A 12441-nucleotide genomic window follows, 5' to 3' on the forward strand; every position below is an offset into this window, starting at 1 on the left:
TGAAACTTTTTACCTGTTGCCAGTGTCTATTTGTGAACCAATAAAATGTTTATAATTCATTTTAGCACCTAAGAAAGGTTTTTAAAAGGATTTTTCAATTTTCTCTCTGGATTCTACTTTTGCAACTAGCAAAATGTACTAGTTATGATTAGGATCTTGCCTCTTCCATTTTTCCATTTCATCTAGAAAAAAATTTAAATTTTATGTGAATTCTGACTTGCAAAGTTCATCTTAATATGGGGTCAGCAATCAGGTAAAGGGGGGGGGGGTTGAATTTCTAATTTAGTATTTGTTCTAGTTGAGATTTAAAAAAAAAAAAGTGATTGCCAATTAGTAACCCTGTAAAAATGCATCACGCATTACTTAATTTTACCCATGATAACAGGAACACTTGACTGTATGTTTAAGCAAGAAAATATGCACGTCTTGGCTTTTACCACAGAAATACTTAAAATGTTTAATGAATAACCAATTTCAGTTCCAAATTCCTGATGTTGATGATAATTTATAACTTAAATTTTTAGTACTCTCATTTATATTTTACTTTTTTAAATGCAATACTGAACGCAAGTTTAAAGTGTGGGACAGGATTTTATTACATGGTCCTGTACATTTTCCTGCACTTCAGATGTAACTACATTGTATGCATATTTTTACAAATGGAGCAAATTTTTACAAATGGAAAAGAAAAAAAATTACAAATAAATTTTGCTTTAATCATCAATTCTTGTAAAAGAAAACTTAAAGCTTGCTCATATAATTTTAAAACGAAATACAGTCAATTCGTGATAACTGGAATCTAAATTGACCGACGAAAAACTTCCACTTAGCAGAAGTTTGACTTACCGCTAGTTTCGGTTTTCGACATTTTAATATTAAAAACCATTGAAAATTTTAATTAATATGCACATGCGACAGACAAAATTACAGAACTTAAGTTTTTAAGCACAATATGCACAGTTTAATCAAAAACATTGAGTGAAAAAAATCAAAAGCATGGTTTTGATTTCGATACTGCTGGAACCACTTCCTTCTTCAGGAAAGGTGCACATCTTCATTCGTTTCAAATTCGGTTTCATGGATTCTACCGCTTTAAAAGTTTCTTTTTCTTTTGATATCATTGACAGAGTACTTGCTTAGACATCTTTAATAGTAAAGAAAACTCACTCAGTCTCTCAGGAACTTATCAGCAAATGATTGAACTAAAGAATGAAGGGGAACGCATCTTAACTTTGAATAAAGGTACAATCACTTGACGACCTGACAACTTAAAAGCAAATTCGTAGTCGAGCAACATGTCAGAGTGTAAGTAGTACAGTACAGCAAAAGAAAACAAGTCAACTCATTTCCGCAAGTGTAACTCCTTTATTGCACACTGGCTCAACCGGTGTTCTCCTTGCTTCAGAGGTCCATTGTGCAAGAATTGCAAGTGAAGGTGAAATAATTTTTCTCTCAGAGTCACTTTTTTTTTTCGTTCTTTCGAAATAAATTTCGAGTCAAATTGGAAAAAACTCCGAGTTAAAGGAAGTTAACTTTGAGATATTGAGAAGTATTAGCATGGAATTAAAAACAAAGGGGTTGGGACTTGATAAAACTTCGAGTTATAGTAATATTCGAGCTACCGCGACTTTAGCTAATAAATACAGACGAATCTCGATAACTCGAATATTCCTTTATTTCGAAGTTTTCATCGGATCCCAAACTCTTCAGACTGCTGTGGAAACTTCCCATAATTCGAACGTTTTAGCCAGTCCCTTGGGACTTTGAGCTATTGAGAGTTGACTGTGTATGCTTTATAAAATAAAAAGGCTGTGAAACACATTTTTTTTTCTTTTTGTAAAAACCCATTATGTTATTATTTCAATGTTTCTTTCACAATAAAAATTAAAAATTAAAATCTGAAACTCAAAGCATGCAGAAACATGCAGTACAATTGAGGAAGTGAGAAGCAAAGGGATGTAAGTGGCAAAATTAAAAATTTGGAGATAACCAGCACACATGGTTGGTGAACAGGGTGGTGACAGGAACTGGAAAAAAAAATTCCCTGACTTTTCCCTGATTTCCCTGATTAAGTTCACAAAATTTCCCTGATTTATGTTATCAATGATAATGGTTTCCTTTCTTTGTCCTACCTTAAAAGCATTGCATATTAAATAAAATGCTGTGTTTAGAACGGTTTAAGCTGTTAATGAAAAATATATTTTAGAAAGAGGGTTCTTTTTTTTTTCGTAAAAATAGTGTATTAAATTATCGGCGGAGAAATATTGTAAGAAATCTAAAACAAATACTTTACTTCTAGGAACCAGTTAACATAAGAATTCTAAGAAATTATTAAAACCTCTCTTAAAGAAATATCTGATCATGATAAAACTAAAACATTTAAATGGAAATAATTTTGAACTGAATTTTCAAGCAGTATAATTGTTGCTGCAAGAATAACAAATGATAGTTAAAGTACAGAAGTAATGTAGTTTCACTTACGTAAATAATACTGCCGTGTGCAGGTAAATGGTAGTATCTGCAGCAATTAGTTTTCGAGATATTTGAAGAAATGTGTGGTGGACTCAATACTAACACTAGGAAAATGTTGGAATTAGACGTTTTTTTCGCGCCTCTTTTTCAGCGGAAGCCAAATAAGCAAGTATGTACAATTTAGATGACAAAAATGCAAAAAAAAAAAAATGTGCAGTTACCGCCCTTTACTTGCAAACAGCAGAATAGACGTATTTATGTAAATCAAATTGAAATCTTTCAACAACCAGTCATATTGAGCTATTCTCTACTCAAGAACTTAGGTTTTAATGAATGAATACAGCATTCTAACGATTAAAAAATAATAAAAATATTTACTTATGTACACAACTCAATTTCAAATGATTTCATTAGTTGTCGGAAAAAGAAACGTTAGATTAGTTTTTAGTAACAAACAACATTGAAATTCAAAAACAATTATTAATTTCAAAATGTATATGGTTTTAAAATAATCAAGTTTTAAAGTCTGTGAAAAAAACAACCTTTCGTGTAATCTGAATTGACAGCAATTAATTCCGTGGCAAAAAAAAAAATTGATTTTCAGCCAAAATTCAATTTTAGCAATTACATTAAAAACGCCAAGTAATAACTTTTAAGATTTTTTCAGCATTAATTTAAAAAACAAAGATTTGTTCTTGAAATCGTGATAACAGTATGCTAATTACTTCAAGACAATGAGTAAAGGCAAGGGAGCAAAATCATTAATGACGGTTTCCTTTTTGCCTGTAGGGTTGTTTATTTTACGTAGCTTGGAATGCTTGGAAGGAAATTTCAAGCAAGGTAAAATAAACAACTTTACAGACACAGAAGCAATCTTAGGAAGCTCATCCTAAGATTGAATACTTTAACCTTGAGGGAAAAAGATGCACAAATATGCGGCACTGTATAATCGCATCTCATTAATTTTACTTTTTTAAAACAAATAATTGGTGGAAAATTCGTAAGGAATCAAAGTACTTCATTTGTGCAAGAAAAATAAAATTTTTTTCTTCTTTTGCTCAATTTTCCCTGAATTTTTGTTATTTTTTCAAAATTCCCTGATATTTCCCTGATTTTTCCCTGAGTAATAAAGTTCCCCGACTTTTCCCTGATTTCCCTGATCTGTCGCCACCCTGGTGAACCTCTCCTCTATCTTGGGGCAAGAGATGGTACTGGTAGCCCTGGTAGGTGCTGCTGTATAGCATGATTTAGAAAAAAAATTCAATGAAAGTCTACCCAGGACGTTATCTTTACTTCCCGCTCGCTCCCGTGCTGGGGTTTCGACCTCTATTTCTTGCTCCCATGATAGCGCCGTGCTGGGGTGTGCATTATTAAGGCGACGAAACTATTAAAACCAATTCATTTATTTTACCCAGAATACATTTTATTTCTATCTTTATACACTAGATGGCAGCACCAGTCCATTTTAAATGTAATTGCAGATTTTAAATGAAATTGCAGAGATGAAGAAAGGAAATTTGGTTCTAACTTACCAGATTGTGACGTTGGCCTCTGTATCTCAAGCTTTGAAGTTTACCACACAAGAAAAATTTACTTATCTTTACTTATATTACACAAAATATTAATAAAATTATTTTTTAATGTATAAAAGACCTATTTCTTAAATTTTCGCTGCTTGCTTGAGCTTGTTTGTTGACTTTTCATAAAATTTTAATTTTTTTTAAAATTTCAATCTAAAAAATATTGAAAATGAAAAAATGAATGCACATTTGTTGTTCATACACTTATTTTTATATCATTTTCTTAAATAAAAAAATAGACACTTTTATGACCATTTTCTTGAAAATTATCCGATCGTTAAGGGGTTAAACGCGTTTTACACGAAACCGGAAAATGTCCACTTACATCCCTTTGCTTCTCACTGACTCAATAGTCACAGCCAGAGCAAATCTGGAGCCATATCTTATTATCTTAGAGTAGAGCTGGAAAATGAAAAAAAAAAAAATTCAGCTCCGGGTCCCTAATTATAACAATATTGAAAGACAATCTACCACCAGTACACTTGCCAACATTTGCTGGGGGGAAATACTGTCGATGATTGCAAAATGATGAACACAACAATTGCATTTTTATTTAGAGGAGGGATTTTTTCACTACCCTTAAAAGTACAAGTAAATTTAAGTTCCTTATATCATATCATAGCTGCCAACATTGAAAGCTGAAAATTCGGGAGACTTGTGCATAAAATTTCAGAGACTTTGCATAATTAAATGCAACAACAAAAACTTTAACCTAAAAGGGAATTTTAAAACATAGGTAGGGATTTCTTAAATTAGGCTTGTATAAGATGCAATACTCAGAAGTTGAGATTACTATTATGACTTTTTGGAAGTAAAAAGAAAAACTATTTTAAAGTAGGCATAAGTTTGTTTTCTCTTTCTTGCAGCAGTACTTTCTTCATACAGATTTGTTGAGAAAAAAAAAATCAGGCATCTTTTCGAAAATCAGGGTTTTAAAAGTTTAAAAAAAAGGAAAATGTAAAAAACCATGCTCATGCATCAAAAATGAAAATTCATTTTTGTGATCGTAATCATTTTACTGTAGGGATTTTTCTGGAAATTCTATTCACCAAAAAATTCTTTTTTAGAGAGTTTCGTTGAATGAATTGATGAAAATTTTGGCACTTTATTAGGGAGTTCAGGATAAGGTATAGAAATTTGAGGGTCTCCCAACTAAATCAGGAGGAGAGTTGGCAGCTATGCCAAGGCATAACTGACTCACATTTGATTACTCGAGTAAACCTCAACAGCAGCAACTGAAAACTTAAAAAGCAGCAACTTTAAAATTCATGATTCTTTCTAGGCTGATTGGCAGAGCTTAAAATGAAAAGTAAAGGAGCAGTATGTTTAATGTAATGTCTTTAAGAGCCTTTTAAATTTATTCGCACGGAAAAATTCAGATTTTAGAGTGAAATGAAATTCAGAGTGAAAGATTTTTAAAACCCAAACCTATTTAGGGGTAATATTTTTTTTTTTTTTTTTTAGATTAAACAATTGAAACACAAAGACAAAACAAATTTCAAACTTATAAAAAATGAAAATTTGTTTATTGAATAACATACAACTAAAAAATGTTTCTTAACTTTTGATCATGTATTGAAAATTACATCGAATATGGATAAACATATAGAATGAAATACTTTTACGTAAAATATTTACTTTTACTGCAGAGATGCAAAATATTGCTAAACACTATACTTTTAGGATGACTTTGGTTTATATTTGAATAATTTTTCAACTAATATTTCAATGATGATAATAGCTTCAGTGAGATACTTTTAACAATTCAAATGCTAGCTTAAAAACAAAAGAGAGGTATGAACAAATATCACATTTCAAAATTTTGTTTGCATTAACTTGATGAATGCATGATTTTGTAGATGCATGGTCAGATTTCTATATAATTCATTCATTACAAATGACATTACATTAAATGTCTTACATATATGCACAATAGTCAACTGCTTCTCAAACATAGATGACACAAAATGAAATTGGAAAAACTTTAGATTTTAAAACAAATTAGGAATACTAAGTTTTGAAGTTTTGTTTAAAAAAAAAAAAAAGATGAAAGAAAATTGAGTGACTAAACAATTAAAAGACAAACTCTTTCAGAGGGTTTATTTCTCAGTTGATATGTAAATCATTGTGGATTTGGGAGAAGCAGGTCCGAAATTTTGAAATTAAGAATTAGGCGATTATATTTATCTAATGGTATATGCTAAGTGAAATTTAATGTTAAGAGATTTACATTTTGAAAGATAATACATTTACTTTAATGCAGAAATCAGACATTAGAATATAATTTCTTTTGTTTATACATTTATATTTATTTTTTAAATTTGAATGCATAACTCATTCATGAAAGTACTAAATGAGTAAGTAAAAATACTGTATGAAACTTTGAAAGCGACTCATTTTTGCCCACTTTCAAATTTTACAGTCGAACTTGTGTATCCCAAACCAGCCCATCTCAAAAAGAATTTTTCCTCACTTTTTTATTATTATTTTTTTTTATTTCTCTGCTGCAGTTGTAACTTTAGCCCCATTCAGAAGGCACTTTTTGTGTCCCACAAATTCCCCTTTAATTGTGGGGTGGGCAATTGTATAATGAGCCTACATAATATATATATAACCTATGTATAATGAGCAAGTTTTCTGAGAATTAATGCCACTAGGGACAAAAAAAATCAGAGAAAGGTTAAAGTAAGTGGTGAGCTTTTTGAGTTTCGCTTTGAGACCATCAAGAAATGTATTTGCTTTCCGAGTTTATGTTGCTCCAGTAGTTTAAATTCTTTTCATGGATGATAATGCCAAAAAAAGGAACATTTTTGAATGAAAATCTATGCTTACCCTCTAAAGGTAATATCATTGCAATTACTAAAATTTAAAAAAATATATAATTACTTTAGTATGAATCAGACAGTAAAATGGTCCAACAATATTACTGCAGGAGTATTTTAATCTAAGTAATATGTTGCCTTTGTGACTTGGTTCCAATCACACATTGCTAAAACTTCATCGAAATTTTTATCCCTATCTTCAATTTTACTTCCTTTGTGCGTAGTTCGAGACAGACAGGTTCGACTGCGTTAGTTTCGGAGAAGAGACGAGTAACATGACAGGACTGGCAGTTGCAGGCCTGACATTAAAATAAAGTTAATTTCACATTGAAAACCACACACATTCTCTCTGTTCATCTTCATTTCAAGTGGTGGAAACAGCCACACAATGTTCTGTTTTGTATCTATTGAGGAGAAAAGAATGGGGAAGAAAAAAAATTTGTTTTTGCTTTTGTTGTTGACAATCAAATGATAAATTCTTTACAAGAACATGATTTTGTTTTCTGTAGCAAGAAGTCATTTTTGAAAAAAAAAAAAAAAAAATATACACAAAGACAAAAAGCTTAACATTCACCACTTTATTTGATGTTAGTTAATGATCACAGTTTAGGGAGAACAGCTTCAGACAAGACAATTTTCTGAATAGACAAAAGCCCAATGCCTCAACAAAAGAAAGTAGCAATGATTGTATCATTCATTTGACATTTGATCCAAATTATATTAAACACTGAAGAGAATTTTAATCATCTATAGTATTATAACTTTACATGTTGTTTTTAAAATAAATGCAAGATTTAAAAAAAATAAAAATAAAAACAAACTACACTTCACTAAACTTAAGAGTAGGGAAACCCATTTTCGAAAATTGTTTTTTCTTTTTTTAACCGTTTTTTAAAAGTTTTATTTGATTGTATATTAGTTGAACTCTGTTAATACAATCACGGTTAGTACGAAATTAAGACTAAAACAAATGTTTTGTTAATTAAGTTTCACTTACTATTAATTATGTTAAACATTTCACACATATTACGCCAATTAAAATGAAAGTTTCCTGTAAGACAAACAAAATTTCTGACCTCTTTCCAGAAATTTTTCCCCATTCAATACTATAATTATGTTTTTCAGCAAATTTTATGTCATTGTAGAAAGCTCACCAGGTATTGTAAAGCATATGTTGAATATTTGTGAATATTTGTGTAGAGATAAAAGCTCATACATCCCCCCACTATTTTTTTCTTTCCCATTTTACCTATTCTCAGTTGTTAACACTAACGGCTAATGTGAACAAATTTGAATTTTTGGCATTTTGTATAAACAAAATTCAACTGCAGATATATATATATGGAATGGAGTTTAATAAAAATTCAATTTCAGATGACTCTAACTCACAAACATCAATGGTGTAAATGTGTGAAAATTAAGTTTAATAATATAAAGTATTAGTTTAGCAATGAACTATTAGTTTAGAAAAGAAAGTGAAGAAAACACAAGTAAGCAATTAAAAATATTAAACCTTAAATTTTTAAAAACTTGCAAGCACATAATCTGAATTCACTTATTAGTCGAAATATTATTTCACAACGTCAAACAAAATGTATGGGTAAGAACAACTTATTTAATTGCTATGCAGCTGCGAATGGTAAGCCAGAGTGCTGTTATGTCATATGCAAGTTAGGTGTTGTCTTCGCAAAATCTTTCATGTAACTTCATAACATATCAGCGAATAAAAAATATACATAACAGAGCTATTTCAGCAGATTTTTTTTTTCTAAAGCTAAGGGTGATATGCACATTTTAGTATTTTTAAATCTATCGCTTGGGGACCTAAACAAAGCTACGAAAGGAACAGTCCAAAAATGATGCATACCTTTCGGCAACTGTTACTCTTTAAAGGGATGTTCATGATTTTGACCAAAACTTACTATTGCCTTTGATTCTGAAAGCACAAAAACAAAAACTCGTGTAAGTCCTGCCATCAGAAAGCACTGTTTAAGTAACGAACCTTACAGGAAAATGTGGATAATGGTCAATAGTTTACCGACATGAGTATTTTGTTTGCACTCAAACAAGGAATTACGTTTCAAAATGCACCCTTCTTAAACTAAGACAAATACTAAAAACTCAAACACGAATGCAAGCTTTTTAAGAGCAAAGTATTTAGAATTAGTCCCTGTGAAGTCAAATACCTCTAACAGTTGACATTTTTATTTAAGATAGAATCTTCTATGCAAAACATGATTTTAGAAAAGTGTTTGAGTATTATATATGCATAACCACCATTTTTATTGGCTGTTTAAAACTCTGAGTAGCCGTTTTAATGTACCAATCATACATAGATGATACAAGTAACAAAACACTGGTAATGGAATATTTTCAACCATTTTCTCAACAAAAAAGAAACTTAAAAATAAAAAACAAAACCTTCTAACGAACTCAAAACATAATATTACAGACAATATTGCTACGTAAACAATGAAAATAAACTTATTTTGAAATAATTTTCAAAACTCATTGATGGATTTGAAAGTTTAATTTAAGAACATAAAATAAATAAATGCACATAAATTAAGCATTTTTCATAAATTTCACGGCAAGCCAGCCACTTTTAGTAGAAATACGAATAGTAATAGTTCAAATGGTGATTGGTAAATCATAAAATATCAAAAGACTTATCATTAAAAGTCAAACTGAATTGAAACTAACTTTTTCAGGTGTTCTAAGAATACATTGATAATAAATTGCAAAACTTAAATCCTATCAATTAATTTTTTTAAATCCTCCAATGGATCACAAACTAACATTATGTCAAAGCATTCAAAATGGCAGAATTAGATAATATAGTTTTCATTTTATCCATCAAAAACTGTACATTTTTAAAACTTAAGAAAACTAAATTCACAGTAGATTTTTTTAAAAAAGTAACTTAACGGTAAGCTGCAGATCACAAAAAATTATTGTAGTTTCAGTGGTAACATTCACTAAAAAATTATTAAGGAGGGATGGAACAGAGCATTAAAAATTACTTTTTGCCATTTGGCTTTTTCTTGGAAGGCTTTTCTGGTTGAACAACTTCAATCATTTCTTCCACAACTTCTCCATCTTGAGCTTGAGTTTTTAAATTCTTCTTAATAGAGGAAACCTGCAAGAAAACAATTACGTTAAATTGCAGAGTATGGCTTTTACTGATACTACTTTTTTCTTATCAGCAGACTTGGTGTACAACTCTTTACAGTAATTATTATGGTACTCAGATAAAATGAAAAGATTTCTGCAAACACAAATCCTAACTGGAAAATTTTCTGCAAATAATTATTTTGCCTAACTCACCCTAGAATAAAGAATTAAATTTATATTCAAATATGAAGGAGGAAAAAAAAAAGTACTTTAAATCATTTTTATTGAGCAATCACGATTGCTTATTGTTCTCACTTGACAGTCCTTGATGTTCCGGTTCCTTTTTCAGCTTAGACCAGGCCTGCAGCACCACCGTCCACCGGCCTCTGCAGGCGGCGCTTGAGGCAAGAAGGACTTTTTTGAGAAAGGACTTCAATCAAATAAGCGGTGATGCATTGAGCTGCATCTGCTGATGGATGATGTATTATGATGGATATATATCCATATTTGTTTATTGTTGAATTGTTAAATTTTTGTAAAAGATTAAGCCTGGCCCTTTGTGGATTTTTTTTTGGATTATTTTTGAATCTATTAAAATTGTATAAAAAAAAAAAAAAAAATTTAAAGTTTAATAACATTACTGAATGAGAAGGGGGGATATGATAGACATCGGTAAACGATATTTATCCGCGTTCTCATTCCTAATGTAATGTAATATAAAATTTACTTTATTCAAATTAGATTAACTTCTCAACTCTTTCGGCACGTGTAAAGTTTCAGTTTTAGGCTGGCATCCTTTGATGCCCAATCATATGCAAATGAGGCAAGTATAAATAGTGAACGATTCCAATCGTTCTCTCTCTTTTTTTTTGTGTTCGTCAGCCTCTTGTGAGTTAGGTCCGATAGGTGTTGGGGAGTTGCGAACTCCACCTCCTCTTATGGCCAGGGTTTACTCTTATGAACTTATTTTTGTTAGTTTATTTATTTTAGTTACTATGGACCAATAAATTTTTGGTAAGATTTAACAAGTTTCCAATGTTCATTTCTTCACATTAACATTTGATTCTGCACCTTCCACTGTGTGGTATTATCTCTGCTTGTATAAGCATGTAACATTGTTGACTGACTTACGCAATTTAGCCCTTCGGCTTTTTGTTTAAACATCGTAAGTTATCAAAAACCACCAAAAAATAAACATGAACTATAGCAGTGCAATTGGAGCAGAACTTCTTTTTCATTTTTTCTTTTTTTTTTAATTACGAAACAGAAATTCAGCGTTTTTGAGAAGAATAGTTTATTTTCTGGCCATAAAATTAATGTGTTTTTGAAGCAGGCGGTTAAAAAAATAAACAAGAAATTAAAAGATTTTTTTCAAAAGATAAATATTATATATGCTACTTCAATGATCGTTTCAAGCAGTATATGCAAAGATACTTACCTTTAATCCATTAAAAATGGGATACATATTTTAAAACTCTGTATGTAAATACATAAAATATAAATAAACTAAATAACTGAAATTATATCTATACAACAATTAAGGCAGAGAACTGAGCATTGTTGGTTTAATTGCCAAACTCGACAAAGATAGACCATTTAATTTTTAATCTTAAGATTTATTATGCACATTTGACCCCACTTATTAAAATGTGGTCTATTCAATTAAAGCAAAGTATTTGATTATGCGAGGAATTGTTCTTTACCTTCCCAAACTGATAACACTTTTCTAAAAACGTAACAATAAATCCATACCACTTTCAAAGAAGCGTTGAATTTAAGAGGTAAAAGGTTTTCAAAACAAGCTCAATTTTCAACAAAAATGTTATAACAATTAGAATAAGAGTAGACAAGTATAAGGCAGCAACATACTACAAAATCAAAATACAACAGTTCAAACTATTTACAGTAGTAATTTGAGCACATTTGAAAGTATTCATAAACACATGTGAAAAATACAGCAGAAGTACATCAAAATAGTACTTACTTCATTTTCAATTTGTTGTTTAAGTTTGAGATGGTTGTCTTTCATAGTATTAGCTTTTATTATCTGATTTTCTATATTATTTAGAACAGTTTCACAGCTATCAGACCTAAGGAAACAGTTGAAGGACAGTTAAGTATTGCATATCTTCAATTTCTAACAAAGTTATAATTGATTTGCTCTGCATTTCATTAAATTAACTAAAGAAGCCATAAATTGCTTGGTAAAAAAAAAAAAGGATCGCACACATATTTTTAAAAATATTTAACTTTTTTTTGTGTGTGTGTTTTCTAAGAACTAAAAAACAGTTTAATTTGTAAAAAAAAAAAAAAAAAAAAATTCATTCTTTCCAGAAAAAAAAAGCCCCCCCCCCCCCATTTCTGAAAAAATTGCATATCCAGTGTCACCTACATCACTTTTTTTGATACAGTACTTTGAAGAAGAAAAAACTTTATAAGGAAGGACTCAAAAT

General features: G+C 30.2%; 1 protein-coding gene across 4 annotated transcripts in view; it reads right to left on the bottom strand.

Annotated features, from left to right (window-relative positions):
- LOC129225955 (COP9 signalosome complex subunit 7b-like) overlaps positions 1-12441 on the bottom strand; it is a 62698-nt gene that overhangs the window by 20630 nt on the left and 29627 nt on the right. Inside the window, exons 6-9 of one of the 4 annotated variants that reach the window (XM_054860510.1) lie at positions 11973-12078; positions 9898-10013; positions 8742-8810; positions 6526-7278 (exon numbers count right to left, since the gene is read on the bottom strand). In XM_054860510.1, the coding sequence (XP_054716485.1) occupies positions 8774-8810; positions 9898-10013; positions 11973-12078 (259 nt within the window). In that variant the 3' untranslated portion in view covers positions 6526-7278; positions 8742-8773. Of the gene's footprint in view, positions 1-6525; positions 7279-8741; positions 8811-9897; positions 10014-11972; positions 12079-12441 lie in introns of those variants that run through there. The other 3 variants (XM_054860509.1, XM_054860508.1, XM_054860511.1) reach the window with 3 other exon arrangements.

Source organism: Uloborus diversus, chromosome 7 (assembly GCF_026930045.1).
Source record: "Uloborus diversus isolate 005 chromosome 7, Udiv.v.3.1, whole genome shotgun sequence".
In the NCBI taxonomy this organism is placed as follows: domain Eukaryota; kingdom Metazoa; phylum Arthropoda; class Arachnida; order Araneae; family Uloboridae; genus Uloborus; species Uloborus diversus.